At 60.9% G+C, this 26,913-nt stretch overlaps 1 protein-coding gene across 2 annotated transcripts; it reads right to left on the reverse strand.

Annotated features, from left to right (window-relative positions):
* Nucleotides 1-26,116, reverse strand: BCL9L (BCL9 like). Of its 2 annotated transcripts, XM_055548312.1 has the most exons (10): nucleotides 25,914-26,116; nucleotides 19,679-19,734; nucleotides 11,117-11,218; nucleotides 9,494-9,879; nucleotides 8,672-8,791; nucleotides 5,474-5,684; nucleotides 5,234-5,318; nucleotides 2,850-5,133; nucleotides 2,127-2,408; nucleotides 1-1,693 (listed from the first exon to the last, which is right to left on the reverse strand). In XM_055548312.1, exons 3-10 carry the CDS (start codon nucleotides 11,140-11,142, stop codon nucleotides 600-602), a joined length of 4,488 nt encoding a protein of 1,495 aa, XP_055404287.1. In that variant the 5' UTR covers nucleotides 11,143-11,218; nucleotides 19,679-19,734; nucleotides 25,914-26,116; the 3' UTR covers nucleotides 1-599. The 2 variants fall into 2 exon arrangements, with proteins under 2 accessions (XP_055404287.1, XP_055404286.1); XM_055548311.1 differs by lacking the exon at nucleotides 25,914-26,116 and having other exon boundaries at nucleotides 19,679-23,411.
* Nucleotides 26,117-26,913: the final 797 nt, after the last annotated feature.

Raw genomic sequence — 26,913 nt, forward strand, 5'->3', positions numbered from 1 at the left:
AACCGGCACAAAAGCGCAGCGCTCTATTTACAGCTACAGCTGGCGCCTGCCCACCTGGCCAGCCGCCTGCAGGCTGGGGTGGGAGAGGGGGTCAGCCACAGCAGGGAGAGGAACTGAGGCAGGAGAAGACAGAAGGAAAAAGACGGGGTGGAGCGGGGCAGAGAAACCAAGAGGAGGAAAGTGAAGCACCAAGAGGAGACAGCAGTGGGATGGGGAGACAGAGGACGGGGAGACTTCTCTCCTTCCAATCCAGCCAAGGATTCAATACAGGGATACAGGGACACAGGACTCGGACAGCAAAGCTGAAGAGGGTGGGTGCAGAGAAACAGGAGAGGCTCCATAGGACTCAGGAGGAGAAGGGGAGCGGCGGTCCTGGCGGCCAAAATGGAACCAAACCCACCCCCCCGATCCCCCACCCCACTCTGCCACTTCTCCCTAAGCTGCCAGCACATCTGGTTTCCACAAATGCCGCTCCCCACACAAGCCCCCTCCACCCCACCCCTTGACCCCAGGCCATCCCAACACTGGAGGGGAAGAAACTTTTTTTAAGGTTATCATATTTGCAACATGGCCCCAGCTCCAGCCCCTTGCCGGGCCTGCTAGAAAGGCAGGTTGGCCATGCCGCCCGGGGCCGGGAGGTAGCCCATCTGGTTGTCCAGAGACACACTGCGCTGCCGCAGGGGGTGGGATACCATGAGGTTCTGCTGGGGCGGGGGGCCCAGGAGAGAGCCCTGCGGGGAGAGCATGTGGGGGGGCTGGCTGTAGACCTCACCCCCCACGCCCCGCTGCTTCATCAGCATGAAATTCTGCTGGGTCATGAGGCCCTGCGGGGGGGATATGACCCCCTGGTGCAGGCCGTGGGGCACCATGCCCTGCTGCGGGGGCACGCCTGTCCTGCCCAGCAAGGACATCTGTCCAGGGTGGCACATGGACATGGTGAGCCCCCGCTGGACGCCCTGCTGGCCCGGGAGGTTGGGGGGCCGGGAAGGGGTCTGCTCCGCCATCATGTTCTGCAGGTTCATGAGATGCAGATTGGGGGGCTGGGCCTTGGGGGGGTGGCTCTCGCTCTTGGGGAAGTACTGGAGGGTGCTGCTTGGCTTCTCCGAGGGGATGATCCTGGACAAGTCGAACTCGGGGATCCCCGTCGGGGTGGGCCGGATCACCTCGCTCAGCTCGGGGTCATTCAGCACTGATGCCACCCCGGGGAGCACGCCCGGGGGGTACGCGTCGCCCATGCGGCTGGCCATGCTTTTGCCCATCAGATGCTGCTGGGGGGGCATGGGGCCTGGCGGCTGGCCGGGCAAGTCCTCGGGGGGCAGGGCCACGCCTGAGGGGTAGTGCTGCTGCAGGCCAGGGCCCCCGCCCCCGCCCCCGCCGGGCGCCATGGCACCGTGGGGCTGCTGCAGCCGAGGAGGGAAGGGCATCATCTGGGAGGAGCTGGGCACCGGGCCGCAGGGCGCACTCAGGGAGTCTGGGCCCCCTGGAGCCATCATCATCGAGTTCTGAGGGGGCCCTCCTGTCCCCTGTGCGTTGGGGTGCAGTGGAATGTTGGAGCCCAGAGGGGTGGGGGAGGGCAGCATGGCAGGTGGGGGCTCATGGGACAGGGGCTGCTGGCCTGGCAGGTTCATGCCCATGGGGCTCTGGGCAGCAGCTGAGTTCAGGTGCATCTGGTTGGACTGGTTATTGCTGATCCCTGCGGGGAAAGAGAAACGGGGGTCAGGAACCATGTGCACCCAGCTGGGGCAGGTTGCAGAACTCAGTCCTTTCTCCATGCCCCAACCAGGCTGGTGCCAGGGGTGATGGCTTTCATCACTGGCCTGCCCTAGCTGCGAGGACAGGGACCCGAGGCATTTAGGTGAGAAGCCAAGAGACCCAAGCTCTGGCCCCGTTACCCAGGGACACATCAGTAGATGCTGGAAAGACCACTCCAGTGAGCTGGGCTTGGTTTCATTGAATGACCAGTGGGAACTGTGTCCCAAGACATCACAACCCCCGACGCCCAGGGCCCCTTGGAAGCACAAAAAAGCCAGCGTGACTGCAGGGGCTCTCGCTGGCCACAGCCACTCTTCACCCTCCCAGAGCCCGTGTGGGCTCTTCTCCCAGGGACCCCCTCCCTGTCCTCGCACCTGGCCCAGAGCCCTGCGGTGGTGCCGGCGGGGGCAGCAGGGGCCGGTCTGGCAGCAGCTCGTCGTCTGAGGTGGCGATGGTCTTGATGGCATTGTGGTAGAGCGGGGTGGAGCTGGGCATGGCGTACTTGGACATCTGGGACATCATCAGAGACAGGGGGTTCTGGGAGGGCGTGGGGTCTGGGGAGGATGTAAACGGCAGGCTGGGGGTCACGAGGCTGCTGGGGGGGTTAGCGGGAGGCGCTGAGGAGCTGCTCCGGGGGCCGCTGGGCGGGAGGGCACCTACAGAAGCGGGGAGACAGACAGAGCGGCGGGGTTGACTGGGGAGGCCAGGGTGAATTTGGCCGCTCACACTGGGGCTTTAGGAAGAGGTCAGCTCCCAGACCTCCACCTGACTCCCAGGCACAGATGGCCCGTCAATTCGGGTTCCCCCATGATCACTACAGCCCACCCATCTCCAGGCAGTTCCTGTAGCCTCAGGGCTCTGAACAGAAAGGAGATCCTAAATATGACAAACTCCCCTCGAAATCCCTGCTCGATGAACATGGTGCTCCCCATGGAAGCTCACACATGGGGGCCGGTGGCTGCTCCTCCAGCAGAGCCGTCCCGCCTCCGGGCCCCGGCACAGACCCCTTAACTCATACACACACACCCCAGCCAGGCAAGAACACACCCACCTGGGAGGCAAGTCCAGGGCCCACCTGCCCAGCCCCATTGACTCACCCTGTTCCATGTTGCCCAGGGTGGTGGAAGAGCTCATGTTCAGAGGCGGCTGCTTGTTCTGGGGGACTCCAGGGCTGGGCATGGCTGTCTTGGGTGAGGCGACCCAGCCTGGAGAAGGCACCGCCATGGAGGGAGACTTGAGCCTGCTGGGCGAGCCGGTGGGCGAACGGACACTGAGGGAGGAGCTGAGGACCTGGGGCGACTTGAGAGGTCCTGGCGGGTTGGCCGAAGGCAAGGGCACCATCTGTGAGGGAGTCTGGGGTGACTTGAGGTTGGCGGAGGGCGAGGTGACCATGGGTGAGTGTACTTGGCTGAGGGTGGGCGACTTCAGGTGCCCCATGCCCGGCGAGCCCATCTGATTAATACTGATGGTGAGGTCTGAAGGCCGTCGGCCCAGCCCCCGGTTCGGGGCTGAATGCACAGAGCCTGGAGGATTGGACGCAGGAGGCAGGGGCATGTGACTAAGCCGGGTGGTACCCACGTTTCCCATGGGCATTGAGCTCTGGTCAGGGCTGAACATGTCTTGAGTGTTGCCCATGTCCTGGGGCATGGCTTGGTAGGGTCCCTGGCCCCCGGAGAATCCCTGCTGGCCTTGGCTAGGAAACTGTGAGGGCATAAGCATCTTCTGCGGGCCTCCCATCATTCCACCACTGTTCTGGGCCCGCACCCGGGCCATCTCCTCGGGACTGAGGCCCTGCGGCCCCATCATGTCCCCAGGGCCCCGCATCTTCTGCGACATCAGCATCTGCTGCTGCGGGGTCATCTGCACGTTCAGGTTCATGTTCATGTTCATGTTCACGTTCATGTTCATGTTGAGGTTGCCGGGCCCCATGGGCGGGTCCACCTCCCTCAGCCCAGACTGCCCCATGGGGGGGCTCAGGAGGCCCCGACCTCCGGCAAACTCCATGCCCATGGGAGTGCCCGCCAGGCCCTCGCCGCCAGCCATTTGCCCAGGGAACATGGCCGGATCCATCTGCCGGTGCGCCTGCATCATCCGCTCCACCTCCATGCCCTGCCCCATGCCACTGCCGGCCATGCCCAGGGGCCGCTGCATCCCCATCGACCGCTTCTCCAGCAGCTGGTGCCGCAGCAGCTCCTCACGAACCCGAGGGGTCATAAATCGCTCCGCTTCACCCTGCCCACCTGGGTAGGGCACAGCGTTCTGGGCAAAATTGCCGGGTCCCCCCATAGGGGGCAAGTCTTCGGTCCAGCCCATGCCTGGCCTCACAGGCCTCTGCATGGCATTCATGGGTACCTCCATGGGCATACCCTGCATGCCCCCAAACCCTGGCACCCGCTGCATCTGGTTGCCTGGGAAACGGGGGCCAGGGAAGGGGGGTCCGGCCCGGACCTGCATGGGATCTTGGACGTCCATGGGCCCCCTCAGCTGGGCACCCATCCCAGGGGGCCACTGATCCCCTGGCTTGCTGTGGTAGGGGGGCGGCGGCCCCCTCACCATCATGCCCCCCATGCCCATCATGTCCTGCAGTGAGCGGCCCCCGTGCAGCCCGATCTGCTCCTCCTTCCTCCGTTTCTCCTCGTAGTACTCTTCCTGAAGCTTGCGCCAGGCCACCTGCTCGGGGGTCAGGCTGTCCTGGCCCAGCCTCTGCATCATCACGCTCATCTGCCCTACGTCCCCACCCGGGGGGTGCCCCGGCACTTCATGCTCCAGAGGGGGGCCCCCGAGGCTCTGAGTCTGCGAAATCATGGACTGCAAGGGCTCCTCATATTTCTTCAGCCCACTAGGCGGGGCCGTGGGTGGCTGCTGGGGCGCGGGAGGGGCTGGTGCTGGTGGTCCCCCCTCACCCGCTCCTCCGGGGGGCCCCTTGAGGAAGGGCTCAGTCTCCCCGCTGCGGAGCAGTAGCCGCTCAATGTCTCGAAGCGTCTGGAGGGAGCGCTCCCGGTGCTCCAGCTGCTCCTTGGATAGGCCCTCTGAGCCCACCAGGCTCCGCTGCCCATTTCCGGTGGGGGCCTCCCCGAGCAGGGCGGGGCCGGGGGCGCTGCTGGGGTCTCCTCCAGGAGGCAGCGGGTTGTTGGTGGTGGAAGCTGTAGGGGTGTTGGGGTGGGTCCCCCCAGTTCCGCCGCCCGTGCTGGCAGCTCCCACCGAGTTGGGCGTCAGGTCTTGATTGGCGTCCTCAGGAGGCCCCTCAGAAGGCAGAGCAGGAGGGGCACTGCCCGGAGCTGGGGGTGGCGGTGGCGGCAGAGGAGGAGGCTGGGTCTGAGGGGTGCCTGCTGATGGCGTGCTCAGGGGTAGCGGTTCCGGTGTGGGTGGCACTTTGGGGGCCTGCGAGAAGACAAAGACAGACCCATGAGATGGGTCAGCGGATGCAGTGGCCGGTCCACTGCTCATGGAGCCCCGTGCCCGGACCAGGCGACACACTCACCTGGTCCAGCTTGGCCCGCGGCACGTTCTGCTGGTGGTAGGCGAGGATGGAGTCGGCTCGGCCCTGTAGCACAGCCTCCGCAGCCCTGCACAGGAGGGTCGGGCACAACCAGCTCAGAGTGACAAGCAGGAGGGAGCCCTCCACCTCACCCATCCCAGCCCTAGCCATCCCTGGCCCCCTGCAGGCAGTCAGGACCCCAGGCTGAGGGGTCCTGGGCAAACGATGGCTGGGGGCACTTACGTGTTGGCCAGGTGGGTGGTGAAGACATACACAAACTGGGAGGGGGGCTTTCCAGGGACACCCCCGCCTCCGCCCCCGGGGGCGTCAGGCCGGAGGCCCGGCGGGGCCCCATGCGGAGGGCCTGGTGCGCTGCTTTCACTGAGGGGCAGTTGGGGGGCTTGGCCGGGACCCAGCTGTGGGGCCGCCATGGCTGGGTCTGCTACATTACAATCTGCACAAGAGAGGAAAGGGAAAGAGGCCCAGGTTTAGAGAGGAGAGCCAGAGGGGAGTCCACGCCCTACCGTCCCATCCCAGAGATGCCCAGGGATAGACAGGCTCGTGCCCACAGGGTCATCTGGTGCCACAATCTGGCATTTTCTCCAGTCTAGCTTTCAGAAACTTGCCCAAGCCCAGTCTTTGACAAGGACGGCAATTGTGTGGACCACACAGAGAGGAGACGGAAACCCACAGGCCCGCATGTGCCTGGAGCCCTGACTACGCCTCTGGAAGTGACTCTACCTTACCATCGTCACACCCTGGGAGGAAGGAGTCGGTGCACTCCATTCAAGAGAGGAGGAACAGCCTCAGAAGGGTGACGCTACTCCCCAAAGGTGACAGACAGGCAGCGCAGAGCCCTGCGCGTGGCCCGGCTCCGGCCCCTCACTGTGGTCTGTGCAGCGGGTGTGGGTATGTATGCGCGCACGCTGGCCAGAGGAGGGAAGCAGGCAATGAGCTTGTACAACTGATGGTCCAAAAGCTGAATGGTGTTCATCCTAGCCTTACCACTAACTGACCGGCAACCGTATCAACAAGATACTTCCTCAAGGCGTCATTCCTTCATCTGTAAAATGGAAACACTAAACTCTAGTCCAGCAGGAGTGGGGAGGGGCTGGTCAAAGAAATCTATTTTTACAGCAAATTCACAACTGTGTCACAAACTAAAAAAACTGGAGAACAGAGAGTTACAAATGCCTGACACACTGGGTTCATTCCCCGCAGTAGACTGGCCACCCACAGCACTAACGGAGGTTTTCGTCCACGGTCACCAGCTTGACAGTGAGTCCTAGCCTAGAAAAGATATCTACACTTGGTCATTACTGCTTCCCTTGTGGCTCAGCCGGTAAAGAATCCGCCTGCAATGTGGGAGACCTGGGTTCAATCCCTGGGTTGGGAAGACCCCCTGGAGAAGGGAAAGGCTACCCACTCCAGTATTCTGGCCTGGAGAATTCCATGGACCAGTCCAGGGGGTCACAAAGAGTCGGACACAACAGAGACTTTCACTTCAACTGGTCATTACTGGGTCTAGTGAGTGGGTGGGCCCTGTGCCACCAGTCAACATGTGGCCCTCAGACAGCGCCAGGACTTACTATTCCAAGTGGACTCCCTTGAACCAGGGAAGCAGCCACTTTCCCACGGCTTAGGGGCAGGCTCCTCTCCTTGCAGAAATCTGCTCTGACTCTCCTAACTCATAATGGCCCTGACCTGGACCCTGTCCCTCCAATTTTACATAGAGCCAAAAGTTTGGGGCATTAGGGGGCTTGAGAGCCAACCTCAATGTGTGAGGACTGCCCTGGAGAAGAAGGTGCATATTCAACACACAGAATTGGGACTCCTGGGGAAAAGCTATAGGGAGAGAGGCAGGCTTTGTTTTATTCTTTCTTTCTTTGTTTTTTTGGCAGTGCCACGTAGCATGTGGGATCTTAGTGTCCCGACCAGGGATCAAACCTGTGCCTCCTGCGTTGGAAGTGCAGAGTCCTAACCACTGGGACGTCCCCGGGCTTTATTTCAATATGAAAACTTCTAATACAATGATAACAACAAAAAAGCTAACACTGTTTTAAGTGTGTTGCATGTATCAACTCATTGACTCCTTATAACAACCCTAAGAGGGAAATATAATTTTTACAGATGAGGAAACTGAGGCCCTTTCCCAAACTGATACAAATGATAAGTAGAAGATCCAGGATATAAACCAAGGGGGGTCTGATTGCAGAGTCTGTGCTCTTAACTTGTACATTATACGGCCCTACCATTAAGAACTCTTCAAGAATCTAATGTCAGTGTAACTAAAACATTGCCTTGGTACTCAGTATGGGATATTAGCCACTTCTTTGATTTCCCTGTGTCTTCATGCTTCTACGATGGTACAGTCTAGTTGTTGTAAAAGTGAACTGAGAAGGGTCTGTCCTGGGAAGCAGTGTCTACCCCCATCTACCACTTAAGGCTTTGGCCAGGGTTTGTGAACCACCAGCCAGTCCCCTGGGGGGTCGGGGATGCTGGGACCAGGTGATGTTTAAAGCGCCGGCCAGCTGCACAGGCTGTGTCTGATCTCAAACACCATCTCCACAGACATGATCTGCTCCTTCTAAAAACATCTGCTGAGTCTGTCTCCTCTTTTGCTTCCTAATAACACCTACCTCACAATACTGTTATCAGAATTAAATAAAACAAAGTAGCAAAGTGTCCGGCATAATTTCTCTTCTTCCTTTCTACAGTCGCAGCCTTGGAAAAGTTCAGTGTAATATTCTCTGACTAGTTTCTTACGCACTGAGTTGTTTCTCCCCACACACAGATGCAAGCTTGGAGGAAAAGCATCAGATCAGCATGTACAGGCTTCCCAAGGGCAGGAGTATGTCTGGTTCTCCCCCATCACTTGTGCAAGGCCCAAATATATGCTGATCTGTGCAAGAATGAGAGAGGTGGGCACCCACCCACACTCACTCTTCGTCTTGATGATGCACTCCAGAAATCAATTAGAGGTTAGGGAAGGGCAACAGAGACACAGTCAATGTCAGCTCACACCCAGGCTTCTTTAGCACAGTTTTGCAGGGTCCAGCCAGCTGTCCAGCTCCCAGGGATGCTGAACCCTCACTGCCCTTCCTCTACTGACCAGTAGGTGGCAGCAGAGGCCAGGAATTCACGGGAGGAGGCCTCTCAGTGTGGCTGGAGAGGCCACCTAAGGTTCCACCTACTCCACCCAGGTCCCTAAGGACAGGGGGCTACTGAGCACCTGGAAGGCGGGGACTGAGCTGTCAGTGCCAGGAGGGACTGAGTCAGAGATGGGAGATGGGAGAGGAGGAGCCCAGGCTCCTGATCCCTTGCTCCTTTTGGCCCAGCCTGGGTCCTCAAAAGCCCTAGGTGGAGAGAGGAGGCTCCCTCAGGGCAACTGTTCCCCAGGGACACCATGAGGCACAGCGTGCTGGCAGCATGGGCACTCACTGTGGGCGGCCCCAAGGGGCTTGTCCTCCTCCTCGCTGTCCGGGCCTGAGCACCATTCGTCCCCGCTGTACGGCTGCTTCCGCTCCAGCACACAGCGCCGCTTACTCCGGGGTGCCACCTCTGCCCAGGCAGGCAGGCAGGGGTCAGAGTGAGTGAGCGAGTCCCCAGGAGGGCCTGTCCTCCCACACCTGGGGCCTCCCCAAGCCCATTCCCCCAGATGCCCCAGTGCCCAGTGCCCAGGGGGCACTGCCCAGGCCACAGTGGGCACTTTGCCAGCCCTTGACCCCCACCACAACACCATTTGTTTCTGATTTCTCTCTACAGCCCTGCTGCCTGTCTCCCCTCCCCCACCCAGCACCAAGCCCAACCTAATCCCCAACCACAACTGGTTCTAATTAGGGCTGGGGGGGTGGGGGGAGGGGGAAGCTGCTGCTACTCTTCCAGGCCCCAGTGCCTGCTCCCACCAGCTGGAACACCAGGAGGTTCCTGGGAGGTGTGTGGGTCTGCGCCTCACCCCAGAGCACCTCCCATTCCCCCTCTGGGGGCTACAGTGGGAAAGCAGGAGAGGCCTGAGGAGAGGCCCTATCACCCTGTGTGGCCCTAAGGATGAGACATCTCCACCCAGTCCTGAGAATGAGCAGATGGGTGAGAATGGGCATAATGGGGATGGGGAGGGTAGAGAAAGAGGCTGCCCCTGCATAAGTGCTGGAGAGGAATGGCAAGTGAGGATTAGACCAGGGGTGCAGAAAGATGCTCTCCCAGCCTCTGTGTGTCTAGGACGATGGACGATGCTGGGGTCTTAGGGATCAAGAAATGTGGTACCTTTGGCCTCTGAATCCAGGGATGGGGTCCCAGCCTCTCGCTGCTCTCCGGAGTCCACAGACACGCTCCGCTCCCTCTTCACCTTGCCCTTGAGCGAGCTGAAAGGGGGTACCCCTGCCTGGGGGTTCTTCAGACTTGAGTTGCTAGGTGAGATCTGGTTGGCCTTGGCCCCATGGTTTCCCGCCCCCACGCCCTTCGAGCCCAGGTTGCAGGTGGGTCCTTGGTTCACATTCTGGTGCTGAGATTGGGCCCCGCCATTCCCTGTCTTGCCATGATTGGTCAACTTATTTTCTGGGTGCATTGGCTTGGCTGGGGCAGGGGGGCAGTGGCCGCGGGGGGACAGCGGCGGGCTCCCTGGAGCTTCTCTCCTCCTGGGGTGGGGTAACCTGGGAGGTGGAAGAGACATGAAAAGTTAATCGCAGTGCCAGGGGTGTAGCAGGCCTGGATTTTCTAACCCCATTTTGCCTCACCTAACGGTTGGGGAGGTGGGAGCTGAGTGGCATCTTAGGACCACCAGCTATCCCCTATCTCCCTCCATGGCTCCTCAGACAAGGGCTGATGCCCTTCTCCACTTGGGGAATGAAGAAGGGCCAATCCCCTCCACCCTCCAGTCCCCAAATGAAAACCCCGGCCTTATGTTGGCAGAATCCAACCCGGCCCCTAAGCCCCAGCATCCATCAGACTGCAAGCCTCCATGGCAACCCCCTCCACTAGCACCTGGCCAACTCTTAAGCATTCTCTCTTCAAGGGTTTGCTGTCTTCACACTCCTTCCTAGGCCCCCCAACCTCAACTTCCATGTGTCCCAACACCAGCAGGGAAGGAACCCAGGACCTGGGAATCACTGCTCCTGGCCCAGCCCCATTTCCCCTTGGGGAAGTGGGAGAAAGCACACCAGATTGCGGTGCCCACTGGTCCAGACAGCTCCCCAGGGCAGGAGGGGAATGCCTTTAGAGGGTGCACCAGCAGGTCTGGCCGGCAGGCAGGAGCAAGAGGAAAGGGGGAGGGGACTGGTGTGTGCAGCAGACTGAAGCCAAGGATTCCTGCAGCCTGGGCTGCGGGCCCTTTAAGCTCCAGCCCGCTCCCCCCACCGCCTCCCCCTCCCCGGAGACCTATTAATAGCCGCTGGAAAGATCACATCACGGGAGAGGATATTTATCCCCCTCATTCCACACCAGCTCAGATTTATTTCAGCTCTGCTGTCCTGCTGCTGCCGCCTGGCCCTGTCTGCCGGCTTCTCCCGGGGAAGGGGAGGGAGGCAGGCACCGCCCCTCCAGTTCCCACCCCCAGCTAGACCGAGGCCAGAGGGCGCCAGCGGACCCGACAGCGGGGCCGGCGGGGGTCTGCTCAAACCGTTTTTAAGAGGAAAGGACTGGAAGGGACTAGAACAGCAGGCTTAGCCGCTTGCCATTCCCTTCTGTTCCCTGGGCTCAGGCGCTAAAGCTGTGGGCTCCTGCCTTCCGATTCTGACCCCCTTTAGCCCACCGGTGGCCGGGAAGCCAGGTACCCGGGGGCGGAGCGGGGGGCTTGCTCTCCAAGCCTGCACGGTTCAGCCCCATCAACACTGGGCCCACCCTTTCCCCTCACTCCACACACACATCCCGCCCTCCACGACACCCACACACCTTGTCTTGTTAGCCAGGATCCTCATGGCTCCCACACACAGTGGGGCTACGGCCCCTGTGCGTGCCCAGGGCCCAGCCAGGTACTCGGTGCTGGAGCAGGGACTGCAGCAACAAGCCCCAAAGAGAAAACTTGTGACTTGGGGAGGGGGTGCGAGGAGGGGAGGGGAAACGGGAGGACCCAGCAGCTCTGGGACTAGGGTACTGGACAGGGTAGGGTGGGAACGGCCGGGAAGGATTCCAGGTCGGGGTCTGAATCCATCCCTCCCGCACCTTACCCTCAGGGAGCTTGCAGTCTCTAGCAAGGCCCCTGGGGCCGCAGGGGCAGAATTCACTAAAAAGATAGGTTGCCAAGGTGCCCGCGTGGGGCGGCTGAGAGGTCTGTCAGGCCCCCGGGGTGGGGGGACTCCCGCCCCCAGGCACGCCCCTCACCCGGGGGAGGGGGGCGGGGGAACCCCTGGCGCCCCGCCCCAGCGCTGCGCCCTGCCCCCGGGCGCCGGGGCGGGAAGGGGGCCGGGGGTGGGGGCGATGACCCGCCTCCAGCTCGAGGCCTAGCCTGTGCCCATCCCAGCAGGCCCGGGCGGGCAGCGAGAGGCCTGGCGGGGCCTCGGGGCTGCAGCTGGGCTCTTCTGGAGACCAGTAACGCTGGCTCAGATTCCTCCCCGACCGCAAGAATGCAGGAGCCTCCCCTCCCCCCGCCCCGGCACCCCACCCCGCCCCCTCCGGCAGAGCCCGAGCGCAGAGGCAGAGCGAGCGAGCGACAGAGCCAGCGAGCCGGGGAGCGGGCCACGGGCAGGGCTGCAGCGTGCCTCTCCCGACCCAGCACGCGCCTCCCCGACAGACCCACGGCCAAGTGCGGCGAGGGGCCGGGCGCGCGCCACGGCGGGGCCCAGGTTCAGCTCTGCGCCGGACGCCGCCAGGCAGGAGCCCCAGGGACCCACCAGCACCCGAACTCTGGATTCACACACACACACACTCGCAGCTCACACGTGGACGGGGAGACAAAGACACGCACGGAGCCCAGGAAACTAGAGGCGCGCTCAAACGCCGGCCCGCGGAGGTGTGCGGGACGGCTAGGGAGGCGCTGGCCAAAGCAGGAGCGCAGAAATAGCCGGGGGCGCACGTTTCCAGAGGCGGCCAGAGGCAGAGAGGGGGCGCGTCGACTCATTGAACAGATGAAAAGACTGAGGTCCGACAACAAGGGAGCCATTGAGAGCTGAGCCCGGTAGTGACAAAGAAACACACACGGGGCCAGAGATACACCAACCAACAGACTTACACAAACACGGAAGCCTCACCCGACTGCCCCCGGTCCTGTCCCCCCGCCCCTCCCGCAGATCCCAGGAAGGAGTGGGGGAGGGGAGGAGCCTTGGGCCGGGAGCTCCGTCCCGGTGACAGGCCCAGCCATACACCGGGGCACATTCCCTGGCGGGCTGCTGCAGGCCGGCCTGGGGCCTGGGGGGCGGGGAGGGGGCCACACCAGGGACCCTGTGGGAATCTCACCCTAACTTAACCCCAGGCACATTGGCCTTCTCAGCGGAAGATTCCTCAGGTTCCAGGCCTGGCTGAACAGCAGCCGGCGGCCAGTCCCCAGGCTTGCATCACGCCGGGGAAGAGGTGAGGTGGGAAGAGCCGGAGGGCACCTGGGCTTAGGGGCAGGCCCATGATTGACATGTGTCCCAGGCTTCCCCTTTCCCCACCTCGCTGATCCTCAAAACTACCAACCACCTGCGACGGCAGTATTTCTATCCCCATTTCACAATGAGGAAACTGAGATCTGGGAGAAGGAAGTCAGAGGCCCCTGGGTCGCATGACCATTACAGGGGCCTACCAAGACCCTATTCCCCGGTGTTTCCCCTACACCGCAGTATCCTCCCCTCCAGTCATGACACTTTGTGCCTGCATCAGACAGATGGGCTTCCAGCAGGGCAAAGGCTACCCACTTTCCTCTGTTTACAGCTTCAAATATTGGGGCATTTAGTAACTTGGGAAGGGGCTGTTAGAAAATTCATCCTGTCCAGGGTACCCAGTGGGGCCAAGGCTCCTCTCCAGAAGAATCTTCCAGTCGCCCTCCCCTCTAGAACTCCACCCCTTCGCTCCCACCCAGCAGGACGAGCTGAGTCAAGTACAGATGAGTCAGGACTTTCCCATCTCACACCTCCCCCTTTTGCCCCTCAGCAGCCCTCGCCAGATCACAGAGACCCTCCTTCTCTATGTACTTAGAGTCCTCGGAAGAGACCTGGAAAGCCCTGGGGATGGAGGCAGGAACGAACAAACAAAGTGAGGGGGGCTTTTTGGCACCAGGCCAGGAGCCCCCTGAGACGGGTGAAAGGGATGCAGCTCTGCAAACACAGACCTGGACTCCTCTTAGGGGATGGGGTGGGGTGGGGAGCAGTGACATGCTCACAAACAGGGAGCAGGTACCAGTCACCTGAGTGAAAGGCCCGGAGCAGACCCATGAGAATGGAGCCCAGGAGGCTGCTGAAACAAAGCCTGCCTGAGATCTTGCCCTCCTGGTGCAAGGTTGGGGGGCAGGTGGGGGCGGGGGTGGGGGGGTAAGAAGCAGTGACCCAAGGGTCAAAGTGGACCTGACCTCAGCTGGGGGAGGGAGATCAGGAAGGCTTTGATGGATGCCCAGGGCCTCCAGGTGGGACAGGCCAGCTCCCTGCTCAGCACAGAACTGCCACAGGCATAGCACACTTGCCTCTGCTTGATTTGCCTACCAGCACACCGGTCTCAAAGCCCAGCTCAAAACCACCACAAAGAGGCACTGAGAACACTGCTTGGAGGGTCCATGCTTCCATAGGCAGTGGGCAGACACCCCTAGAGAGGAAATGGGCAGCTAGGAACCCTGTGTGGCTGAAAGAACAGAGACATGCCGGGAGTATTAGGGGTAGGATCCTCGGCCACTGACCTAGGGAGAGGCAGCCCCCAAGACAACGAGGTCCTGAGTCCCCTTTCTCCAGGGTCCCTAGAAGCTCTCCTCTATCACCCAGGTCACTTCCTCTTCCTGAGGTGGTGACTCAGCGGGGTGGGGAGGTCAAGGATTCCTCACCCAGCAGGAAATCTGCTCAAGAACCAAGGTGTTGCTGGGGACCCTCTGTGTGGGGACTTCCAGGGTTGGGGGGCCTTCCCCTCACCCTGGTTCCTAGCAGCTCTCCCCACTTCCCCCCACCTCCTGCCAAAGGAGACCATGCAAATCAACCATTTTTGTCTGGGAGTTTCCAGCCCCACCCCACCTGCAGCCCTAGGGTGATGTCTGGCAACCCCAGCCCTTCTGGGACATGGAAATTCCTGGCCCCAGACCCTCCAGTCTGGGGTCTTTGAAGGGTGCTTCAGGGTAGGGGTGGATTCTGCCCTTGTGGGGACCACCAGGCTAAGTAGCATTGCCTAGACAAGCTGGAGGTCACCTCACTTGGCTCTGGTAGCCAGAGCCCCTGTGGCCAGGCCTCAAGGAGCAGTCATAGCCTGGCGTGGGGTGCCCCCAAAGGCTACTGCCCAATCCCTGGCTGCTCCCTCCCCCAGGGGGGAGGCGGGGGAGGAGGTGGGGGGCACAAGGAAACAAGACAGGGCAGGAAGCCCAGGCCGGCGGCGGGCACTCTGGGCCAGGCACAAACAGCCAACACAGGAAACCACAGCCCACCCCCGCCCACCCCACCCGCTCAAAGCTCTGGGAGAAAGGAGTGCCAAAAGCCTGGTACCCCAGCGGGGCAAGGGCCAGGGGTTAGCCCGGGGCAAGGGAGGGGCAGAGGCTCTCCAGCCTTCTCTCGGCCCCAGACCCCACCTGGGGAGGGGGAGAGGAAGCCGGGCTGCCAGGGAGGGTGCTGCCTCTTTAAATCCACCGAAATCCTGAGCTAGGCCCAACCCAGCTCTGGTTTCACAGGAAGGAAAGGCGCTCAGGAGCCAGTAGGGCAGGAGGTGGTGGCTGGAATTAGCCCCACCAGCCCAAATATATCTGGTCTCCGCCTGCCACCCCTCTGGCACTTCCTGCCCCCTGGCACCTGCACCACCATGGGGGTGGGAGAGGGTCTAGGGGCTACTCCCTCCCCTGTGGGGGACCCCGGGCTCTCCAGGTGCCCTGTTGCTGGGGACACGTGGTAGGAGGTGGCGTCCCCAGCCCAGATCCCCAGAAGACAGGAATGGACAGGGTAGCTCCTTGGGGACCCTCACCTGGCCTCTATCCTCCAAGGGGTTAATCGGACCCTTTTTTTGGGGGGGGCATTAGGGGTGGCCCAGGAACCTCCTCCAAACTGCCTGGCGGCTGGGAACAATGAGGCCATTGTGGGAGTTGCGGAGTGCGGGCAGGCTGCTGGCACAGGCAGCGCACCAGGGGCGGGACCTCACCCAGAGCCCGCCTGCCCGCCGGCTCTCTCCCCAGGTGCTGCCAGCGACAGAGACATCCTCCCAGCCCTCACCTCGCCGGCCGGGCCCAGACTCCTGGCACCAGCAGCACCTGGAGAGCCCTCCAGCTCTGCCCACGTTGCCATCCAGACTGCCATGACCCTACAGGAAGCAGGGGCATGTGGGCCAGGATGGGGTGGGGGTGGGGGCTGACGAGACAGGATGTATGCCTGTGATCCTCCTGCAGGGAAGACAGGAAGGCCAAATGGGGTTTCTGGTGTCAGTCCTGGCACCCTCAGGCCAGAAGGGCTTAGGGGATTGTGAGAGTGGTGACAGGCAGGGTCCCCTGCCCCCAGGCCTCAGTTCCTATGCTCAGCTCCCGGAGGAGGCCCAGCCCTGGCTGGCAGCCTAGCCACCCTCTGGGGCCAGGACACAGCAGGCAGTATGAGTGATGCAGTGGAATGAGCAGTGGGCTTGTAGTCAGGCTGACAAGGTTGCCAATCGTATCCCACCCCCTCTGAATGACAGGACTTTATCCGTCCCTTCAGTCCTTAGAGCCTCAGTTTCCTCACCTGCAAAATGAGGATCAGTATATCAAGTGAGATGCTAATAGCGAAACTAGCCAACAGAATGCCTGTGACATAGCCCTCAACAAACCACCTCGGGCCATGATGCCCCCTTATTAATCTCCTACATGGCACCCAAATCCATGGGCATTTGGTAAAGATGGGCATGGTCGAGAGATTTTCTCTTGATAGCTCAGTCGATAAAGGATCTGGCTGCAATGCAGGAGACCTGGGTTCGACCCTTGGGTTAGGATGATCCCCTGCAGAAGGGAATGATTACCCACTCCGGTATTATTGCCTGGAGAACTCCATGAACAGAGGAGCCTGGCAGGCTATAGTTGATAGGGTCACAAAAAGTCGGATATGACTGAGTGACTTTCAAGACATTGGGCCCACAGGCATCATCTCAGTGGTATCAAGTACAAAAACTTGGCTCCTCCTTTGTCCTCACAGAGGCCAGGTCCCCCAGCGAGGACTCCTCTGGGCCTCACTGGGTTTATCAACATTCAAACCCAGAGCATGAATCCAGAGAGCAGTTATCCACTCTCTTAGCCATAGGGCTGTCTCAGGAGACAGCAGGAGAAAAGCAAAGGGGAGTTTCCTTTCAACAGTGGCCACATCCCCTCCACCAGCCACCCCCACCCCTTGGCAGTCTCCCTGCAGGGTCTAGGCTGGGAGGAAGCAGGAGCCTACTTTGTTGCCATGGGCCTCTTTAAAGAGTGGAGGGTCTGAGAAGGTAAGAAGAGCAACTGGGACACACAGTTCTGAAAGTAGAGGTCCAGAGAGAAGACCTACCCTCTTCTCAGCTAGAGAGGGCTGTCCCTCTTGGGGTGGCTCCATAGCCCCCAAAGGGTTAACAAGGCCCTAAAAATAACCTGCTCCCAGCAGGACCCACTGATTGGAACCCTCCAGCCATCTGTTCCCATTTTCTCCTGTTCACATTGGAACATCTGAAACCAGCCCCAGAGCCCCAGCCCGATCCCAAAAATAGCCCCAGCCTGCCCAAGGAACAGGCCCCAGGGGCTGGGCAAAGGCAGCACGGCCGGCCCAGCAGTCAGGCATGGCTCAGGCCAACACTGATGCCTCATCCCAGGCCCATGGAAGGGAGATCCCTCTGTTCCCAGAAAGAAGTGGTGAGTAGAGCCAGGGGCTCCAGCCCACCCCTCTTAGTACCAGGCCAGAGCAGGTCCCCAGGAGTCCTGGAATCCCAGGCACTCTGCCACATCTGATCACTTTTACTCCTGAGAAGACCAAACCAAGTGTCTGCAGAGTTTCCCTCCTGGCGGGCATGCCTGCTACCCTGTCCTGGGATCCTCACCCAGAAGTTCCCAAGCCTTAGCCCGTCCATCATCCTGCTGTCATCCCAGGGCCTTTGGGAGCATTGCTCACCCAGAGTCACTCAGCATTCTCCCCTGACCTGCCCCAGGGCACACAGAGTCGAAACAGAACGTTTCTCAGCCCTGCCCACATGTACCCATGCAGCAGAGGAAAGGGTTTCGGGGGTGTCCTCTGGATGCCGATATGACCCCAGCCCTCCTCTGGGCTTCAGGATGGACTTCCTGCCCATCTGTGTGCAGCAGGTGCTGGGCCTGCCCGTCTGGGCTTCTACACATATCACAGACCTTGGCATTGCCCTGCCACACTCAGGGAAAATGCCCAGGCAGGGTACAGGGAATCCAGTAGACCCTGGGCCCCAAGGCAGGCCTGACAGCTGCCATCCATGTCACAGCTCCTCCCTGCTACTCTTCTCCCCAAGGGAGGTCCCAGACCCCTTAGGCCAGGAAAGAGAGGAGGCAGCCATTTAAGCCACTGAAGGACAGAGTGTCTTAATGGCTGTTCAGCCTGGTAAAGGAACAGAGCAGCAGGAGATGGGATTGTGGGAGGGGTGTTGAAGCTGATCTGAGCTAATAGCCTGTGGGAGGAGGGGTTCAGCCCCGAGAAGTGCTGGGCGATAGGGAGGCAGACAGGCCCTAAGCCCTCAGACCCTTCTGTAGGCCCACAGCTATTTCCCAAGCTTGCAATCATGATGCCTGCCAGCACCAGCAGTGGGGAAACTGAGGCAGCAAGAAGGTGGGTCTGGAAGGGTATTATAATCTAGGAGTCTCAAGTATTGGAAAGGCTGTTTCTTCCCCACCCCCATCTCCCCTGCTAAAGCCTCTGGGAGGATCAGGAGTTCCTATGACTAATAATAATTAGGAAACTCTCTAATATTTATTGAGCATTTACTCTGTAACATCAAGCTGCTAATCACAGGCATTATCTAATTTAGTACTCTACAAGAAAAGTCTCTTATCCCCACTTTACAGATAAGAAAACCGAGGCACAGGGACACTGAATAACTGCCTAAGGCAGATAGTCCAAACTTAGAAGAGTCAGGATTTGCACCCAGATACTCCAGCCATTTGCTCTTAACCATTTCACAATACAAGTTCGCCCTGGCAGCAGCCCTCTGTGCTCTGACGAAAGAATGGTGCCTCACTCCCTCATTCCAGACTCCCTCCAAACCTGATGCGCACCAGGTCCTAGCCAGAGGCCACAGTTCCTACCCAGGGACAAGATCAAAGAGAGGCCACAACTCCCCGCCCCCTCAACACAGGTGCCTGGCCTGCTGGGGCTCTGAGAGTAAAGTTCTTGGGCCACCCCAGCCCCGCCCACCCCCAACCCGTCATCCGTCACCCATCCTGGTCCCTAAGAGTCTGGGGAGGGAGCCCAGCAAGTTACCATGACAATGGCACAGGCCCCTGCTGAGAGGCCCAGAGGCAGGAGGAGTCTGTGGCCCCTCCCACTTTGCAGGTGGGGGTCAAAGGTCAAGTGGGACTCCACTAGTGATGGGTGGAGTCTCAGCCCTGCCCCCCACCCGCTCGGCCAGGTGTGGCCGCTGCTCCCAAGTGTTTTCATTGCCTGATTGGAAGCAGGACCACTTTCCTCCCAGTCCCTGGCGGGTGGTTGCCTCCAACAGGGAGGGTGGGGGGATTCGAAGCCCTCCCCTCCTGAGGACAGTCTAGAAGTGCCTCCTCCCAGTTCTGTACTTTCTCCAGCTTTCCCCAGTCTGGGATTCTACAGGCGTGTTTGTTGTGAATTCAGGGAGTTGTTGCTAAGTAAGGAAGGAGGGGAGGGAGGGAAGGAAGGGAAGGAGGGAGGGAGGGGGCAAGGAGGGGGTGGGGTGGCAGTAGGGAGAAAGTGTGCGTGTGCCTGCGTGCGTGCATGCGTGCGCGTGCGTGCGTGTGTGTCTAGGGGTCAGGGCAGAAACCACATTACCGTGGCTGGTGGCCACCCTGGCTTTGACTCAGCCAGCTGAGGCCAAAGCCAGCAGGCAGAGGGTAGCAGGCGCTTGGGATGACCAGGAAAGAAACCATACCTCGCCCTCCAGGGGTGACTGGGCTGGGGCTCCCCACCACCCACCCCGGCTGGGACTTTCACTGGAGCTGCGGTCGGCGCTTTAACCCTTCCTGCCCGGGCCCCGCCCCCGTCCCCACTGGGTCCCAGGTTGTAAGCTGTCAGCACCCTCTTCTCTGGGGGAGGAGAATGAAAGGAGAAGTAGGGGCAGAGAGCCAGGAGGAGGGCGCCCAAGACAAAAAGCCAAGCAGGAGGCTCCGGCAGAGGCAGGCAGAGCTGAGTGCGGAGGGTGTGATAACACACAAGCACACGGACCTCTCACCTCGGGATAACGCGTGTCGGGCTCGGGCTCAAGGGTGCGGTCGGGGCTGGGGCTCCCTGTGGAGAGAGGGTCACAGCTCGAAGCCCCGGGCCAGCAATCTCTACCCCTGCTCCTCCCAGAACCCCAGCCCCACCCCCAGCACGCACACCACTAAGCATGTACACAGACAGGCTTGTAGCTCCAGGAAGTCCCTGAGCTACTCGGACACCACCCCCCCCTCCACGACTTCTGTGGATTGGCCGGGAGCCAGGCCTGACCCAGCCGCCCCACCGCACGGCTCCCCCTCCCTCCCCTGGAAGCAGGAAAGGAGAAGGCCCTGGAGATGCCTGAGGGCTCAGCCCCAGGGTCGGGGTGGGGTGGGCAGGGCTCCCACGTCCAGGCCTGAGGACTTGGGTGGAGGGATGGATGAGAGGCCTGAGGACCCCAGCTTCCAGCACCCACCACCCCGGGGTTATCCTGTGTCAGGGAAAAGAATGGTGTGGGTCCTCTGTCCCTGTGTGGTCTCCCTTGTCCCCGGAAGACTCAAGTCCTGGGGACTGGGCCTAGCTGGGAGGGCCTGGAGGGAGAGAATCGGGCATAGCAGTTCAGTAGGAGGGGGCCGGGTGAAGCTCCCACAGGCAGGCAGGCGGGAGGGAGGCTGGTGGCTCGGCTCAGTTTGTACTGGGGGTCAAAGGGGAGTTCTTTTCCGAAGAATTCTGGGAAAGAAGCCAACTAGAGCAAGCTGCTAACTACCCCTCCTTCTCTCTCTCACTGCACTGGAGGGGGGGGTGGGGGGCGCTGTCCCTGCCAACCAGACTTAACCCTCTCCAGCCTGTGGTGTGCCCAGGCCCAGGACAGGGGAACTGGGGAGGGAAACTCATGCTGGGCCCAACTGCCCATTCTAGGGGGCAAGCATAACATGCCTGCCAGAACATGGTACCACCTGTCCCCATCTGGTACCGCCCTGTCCTACCATCACCTGGGTGACTTTTCTGGGCTCATCTCCTGAAGGTGTCTGCAGTGACGTGCGTGCGTGCGCAGGTCTCAGAGACAGAGATTGAGAAACAAACTGAAGATTCCTTGCCAAGGCCCTCCCCCTGCTGGGTCACTGAGCACTGTACCAACCTGTGCCTTTACCCCTCCCCTCCTCCTGCCGGGTCCTGGGACCAGAGGCCATGGGAAGGGGGGTTAGGAGACAGCTTCTCTCTCTGCCCACCTCTGCTGCTGTCTCCTTAGGCCCTAGACTCCGACAACCAGCCCCTGCCCCAGCCCCCTTCTTCTTCACTGACTTGCTACAAGTGGTTCTAGAAGAAAGTCGTCAATTATAGCCTGAGGTCCCAGGATGGGAAACTGAGTCATAGCGAGGCATCAGGATTCCAAGTGCCTGTATCCCATGCAGACATGACCATCACAATTTTAGCTTTGGCAAAAAAAAAAAAAGAAGGAAAGAAAGCTCCCCCTAACAACCCCTCATCCTGTAGAACACGATAAAGGACTGTAGAACAAGAAGGACTTCTCAGGGTCAAGGCTACAATGGCAGCTGGCCCCACAGCCAATGTTTCATATTTTTGGGGTGGTATAACCCCCCAAGAGACCAGGCCCCTCTGTCTTCTGCTCAGGCTGGAAACATGAGTGTCTTGTTTTGTCTGCCCCTAACTAGCTAAGTCAACTTTTCTGAAAGCTCCCAGGTCTGGTGAGGCTGGCTGTTTCTTGTCTCCAATGAGGCAAGCCACCCCAAGGGCGGGGGGTTAAGTCCCTTCCCCCATCCCTTTCTGAAGAGCACTGGGCCTCCCTGTCACAGCCCCCCACGACAGCACCAGAACAAGAAGAGGAAGGACTGGGAGCATCAGACCCCTTGAGATGCCGGGTGTCTGGGGAGGGCAGAGGAGGAGAGTCCAGCCCTGGGGACAGTTTATCCCAAAGTCTCCCCACTGCGCACTTTCTCTCCAAGGACCACAGAACTGCCAGAAGCCTTGGCTTCCTTCCAGGAAACCTCCCTTTCAAAGGACAGAGGACTTCATGTCCCAGGGGGCCATTGGGAGACCTGTGACTACACCCCCAGACGTGTTCCAAGGGAGGAGGAAAGAGGCGGGAACAGAGCGCACGGAGTGTGCGTGTGTGCACACACACATGCATCAGAGACACAACCCCGGGCACACATACTTCTCAGATACTCTGACACGTGTACTTGAGAGAGAAACGGACACAACCCCCAAACACACACATCCAAGATACCTCTTTAAAATAACACAAACTCTCCAAAACTGACTCCCTCAGACCCACAGAAGTGCCCACACTCATAGAGAAAGCCCAAGGGGGCCCAGGAAACACAAATGACGTCGGCCGGTCACAGAACTGCTGACAGAAGGTAGACCCACATTGGAATATACGCACACACACAGAGACACTGAGTAGTATGCACATGGCCATGTGCTAGCACAAACTCTCTTTCTCTCTCTCTCTCACACACACACCCAGGCAATGCACAGCATGAAGCCAGATTAGAGCACTAAATTCTGGGCTAGTGGGGAGGAGGGGAGTCAGAGGAGGGTGGAGAAGTGCTCAGGGATTTCAAAACAATCCTGGTTTCGAAATGCTGGAAATGCTGGATTCAGGGCCATTCTCAGTTGAGGCTGGGGGTGGGGGGAGGGGAAGACAGGCCAGCACAGGGCCACCAGCCTGTGGGAGGAGGGACTTGGACAGAGGGCATCCCGGCCCCTGGGGACACCAAGGTTAGGAGGGGCAGGTGGCCAGGGCCCAGCAGGGAGGGCCCGGGGCGGAAAGGAGGCGGAGGAGAGGAGGCCTCTGCTCCAGCCGTGGACTAGAGAAGTTGGAAGGCGGGCAGGGGAGACTGCCTGGCCCCTCCCCCTACCTGGGGGCGGTGGTGGCCACCTTCTCCCCCGCAGAGTGGCAGCTGGTTCCCCTTGGCTGCCGGCTAGCAGAGCCCCGAGGCAGGCCTCAAGCTACGGGGCAGAGAGTGTGGGAGGACAGCAAGGGCCTGCAGCGGGTCAGGGATCCTCCCTGGGACCCAGGCGCCCCCCCACACACACACACTCAGGTCAGGGTGGGGGACATCTCCCAGGGAACCCGGACCTTCCTCCTCTCCATGGGGAGGGCCAGCCCTTACTTAGGTGGCTGACACAGTACTACAGACCCCCACACCCAGGAAGTCACCCCTCTCCTCCCAGGCCACCAGAATGTCCTTACAGCCCCTCCCCCAACCCCCAGGGAAAGTCTCTCCCAAGGAGGGGAGGTCAGGCCAGGCTGGGGGTGGGGCTCTGGAGGCCCGGCCCTGGCACCCAGCGGAGGAAATTCCAGGCGGTAACTCCAGGCTGCCTTCAGGGCGGCCTGAATGACCAGCAGCAGATCCAGCGCTGTGGCTTTCTTCACCTAGCCCCTTCGCTCCTAGCCTCTGGCTACCTGGCCCTCCAACTGGCTTCAGCCCCAGCTCTAAGAGTTAGAGAGTAGGACCTGGGGAAACTCGGCACACCCTGGAAGATCCTTTGGAGGAGCCTCGACTGGCCCTTTGGCCTGTCAGAGCCTTCTGGCCCCAGATCCTCGGGGGCAGCCCCCACAGTGTGGCTGCAGGTGGGCAGCCAGTGGGGCTGGCAGGCAGGGACACAGATGCCAGGTTAGAGCAGCCAGGCGCTCAACAGGTTGAGCCAGTCCCTGGAACAACCAGCCCCACCCCGGGGAGAGCAGCCCTGGCAGAGGCTCCCTGCCCGCGGCACCCAGCCTGTACCCGCTTGGCTCCCACGGCTGCCCACTTTCCCACGGTGTCATCCCCTATGCCCCCTCCCCCACAAGTCGGCAACCTAGCAGAGCCCAGGGCTCCTGGCACCAGGAAAGGGTGCTGTTTTCCGGCACCTCTGGGTGCCCAGGCTCTTGGGGTGCCTCACTACCAGCAACCCAGGAGCCCCCAGAAGAGTCAACATGGCATCAGGCCAAGGAGAACCCCAAAGCACCCCCCACCTCCTTGGAAGCCTCTTCCAGTCTTGAGCAGACTGGACACCCAGACACCCTGGCTCCCCGCAGCTGCCCCCCCAGGGCGCTGGGACAGAGTGGCAGCCTGTGGCGTCAGAGGCCGTGTGGAGGGCCCCCGGCTCCCGCCTTGGACTCCCTGGAGGTGGGGCTGCTGTTCTGGGTGGCTCCCTCCACTTCTGCCAGAGCTGCCTGCAACCCTGGTCCTTTCCTCCCACCCCACTCCTGGGCTCCACGGAGCTCCATCCCAGCCCCTCCCCCTGCAGGCAGGCAGCCCCCTTTGCAGGCATCTCCTTTAATCTAAAGCAGGTGCCAGGCATTCCAGCCCTTGCTGAGTCGACACTGCCACCCACTAGGCCTGTGCCCAGAAGGCTATTGCCCTGCCTGTTCATGGAAGTTGAGTCCCCAGCCCAGGGCTCCTGTTTAATTCACGTACCCAGAAACTGGGAGGCAGAAACTATCCAAAGAAAGCATGAGTGCCCAACACAGACTCAAAAAGCCAAGTTCACTAGGTCCCACATCATCACTGTTGTGATCACAAACACTAATCCCTCTCCGGGACTCTGTCATCTCTTCCCACCTGGACCCTCAACCTCAGTACCTGGAGACTCACTGTGAGTCTCCATATGGCCCTCCAGAAGCCATGTCCAGCGTGAGGACCCTGCTAGCCCAAGCACAGGGGTTACTCTGGATCCAAGACTATATATATTCTCTCCTTCAGTAGAGAGTGCTCCCCAACATTAGCCCTTGCCCCACCCCAATCTGGAGCAACACAGGTTAGCAGAGAACCTCCAGAGGGAAGTGGCCAGAAGGCTGATCTTCCAGGCCTGGTGCTCTAAGGCCAAGGAGCCTGATCAGCTGAAGGAGGGCAGCACCTTCCATCCTGATACCAGACCTCCCTGCTCCTTACCTTTCTCTCCCATTCTCACTCTGTCCTGAGGCTTCTATCAGCAGGCGCCTCAGAGCTGATACCAGAAAGACAGGGCCTGAACATGCTCTTCCCCTGGGGCCATGAAATCACAGTCCTGACCTAGAGAAGGCAGCCAAGCCAGTGCTGGGGGGCAGCAGACAAGCCAGGCAGCCCCAGCCCAGAAGAAGTGGCTGATCCTTGGAGAGGCTGAGGCCAGGGGAGAGCAAGGGAAGCGGAAGCCCACCCACCCTGCAGGTCTTATTCAGAGAGCTGCCCTCCTCCAGAGACATCAGCAGGGTTACAGCAGACACTGTGTGAAGACAGCTTTCCTAGGTAAAACAGGAAACCAAGGCCAAAGATCAAGGGGGCCTCCAAGCCCCTTTCCCAGGGCCCAATCACATGCCCCACTCACCTCTCCCATAATAACACTTTTCCTCCATGCAGCAGAGGCCCCCCCAGACACAGACACAGACCCACACCCCAAGCAGCAGACAGACAGAAGGAGGAGGGAGGAGGGGGTGTCAGAAAAACCCGGAAGGAAGGAAGCTGGACAGACAGACAGAAGCTGATCCTGGCTTCCCTGCTCCAGAGAGACACCCTCCAAACTCCCTGACCGTCAGGGACACCCTCCCTCTCAGCTCCTAAGAGAACCTCAGTGTCCCCTGAAACCAAATTCCAACAGCCCTGGGACAGGGCATACTCCAGCCAAGCAAGAAGCCCTAAGCCTCCCTTCTCTTCCTCACGTTACTCTCCCAAGAGCTCTTGAGACCAAGGCAGGGGCCATCTCCTCTGAGCCTGTGCAGAGACACCTCCAAGGAACTGTGTGACTGCCCCACCCCCCAACTAAGCCCACACCACTGAGTCTTGGGGAGACTTCTCTAGTCACAGCCCCTGCTGCTCCTAGACAGTGCTTGGGGGCAGAGGGGGACCCCCAGCAATCTCCAATCCCAGTGCACCTCCTTCCGGAGGCTCCTATCAGCCAGGAGAGGAGTGCTGGGGGCTGAGACCCAAGGGGTTGGCGAGCCTGGGAGGGGGACTACATCTCCCAGAAGCCCCCAGGGCAGGGTTGCTGCTCCAGCTGGCCCAAGGCCGGCCTTGTTCTCTGCGCTAGGGTGGCAGGGTCCCCTGGCTGCCCCTAAGCCCTCCCCCCTGTGCTCTGGGGCTGCCAACCTGATTGGGGGCCCAAGAGTAGCCTCCGCTAACCCTGGGGGCGTCTCCCACCCCTTATACAGCTTGAGGGTGCGTGCCAGAGGGCCAAAGACAATCAAACTGTGTCCCCCCTCCCCAGTTCGAACTGGATCTCCCTCCTCGCGCCTCAGTTGGCCTGGCATGACTTTTCGCCCTCCGTCCCAGCCCACCCCTCACCTCGCGCGGGTCGGGGGTCCTCACGCCAGGCCAGAGTTGGACGCCATGACCAGGTCAGGATCGGTGGGTGGATTGGGGTCCTCCTGCTCGCCAGTTGGAGGTGCGGAGGAAGGCGGGCAGGTGGTGATCTTTTGATCCTGGACGCCTTGATCTCAATACCAGCCCGGCCCGGGAGTGGGTATCCGGGGGTCGCTGGGAGCCTGGGTTCCTGCCTCCCAACCGCGGAGCATGGTCGTGGGTGCCGGGCAGCGGCGGGAGAGCGCGCGCACCCGCCCGGCTCGGGGCTCGGGGCTGGGGTCTCGGCCCCAACCTCACGGCTCCGGCTCCTGCTCCTCCTCCCTTCCTTCCTTCCTTCCTTCCTTCCTTCGCCTCCTCCTTTCACTTTCCCCGAGGCCCGCGGGGAAGGCGGGCGCGGGGCGGGGAGGGGTCTGTCTGGGCGCTTATTGTTGGTCGGACGCGGAGGGTCCGGGTCGCAGCCCCCGGGCGGCGCGGCGCCGGGGGACCCAGGCGTGCGGGTGTCCGGCCGGCTGGCTCCGGGCGGCGGCGGTGGTGCAGCGGCCCCGAGTCCGGGGCATGTCCGGCCACTGGCTCCGCCGCTCGCCGCCGCCTCCCCGGGCTCCCCTGCGCTGCCGGAGCCTCGCTCGCCCCTCCACTCGGCTCCGCTCCCCAGCCTGAATAAGCATCGGGGCTCTCTGGCTGCCTCCTTCTGCCTTCATACCAGAGCCCGGAGAGGCCCCTGTCAAAATAAGAGCTCCCCCATCTCTCTCGCCTCCTCGCCCAACCCGGCTCCCCCAGCCTCCCAGTGGTCTGACTCGGTAAGGCGCCCGGCCGGCTAGCGGGAGGCTGGTTGGCCGGGGGGCGGGGTGGGGGTTTCTATCCCTCCCTCCACCCCATTCCCAAGGACTGGGCAGGAGACGTGCTAACAACATCTCAGGCTGGGGAGAGGTTTGACAAGCGTACCTGCCTATCTACACTGATTGGAAGCAGTGGGAGTTGCCTA

This window comes from Bubalus kerabau, chromosome 15 (genome assembly GCF_029407905.1).
Source record: "Bubalus kerabau isolate K-KA32 ecotype Philippines breed swamp buffalo chromosome 15, PCC_UOA_SB_1v2, whole genome shotgun sequence".
NCBI classification, from domain to species: Eukaryota; Metazoa; Chordata; class Mammalia; order Artiodactyla; family Bovidae; genus Bubalus; species Bubalus kerabau.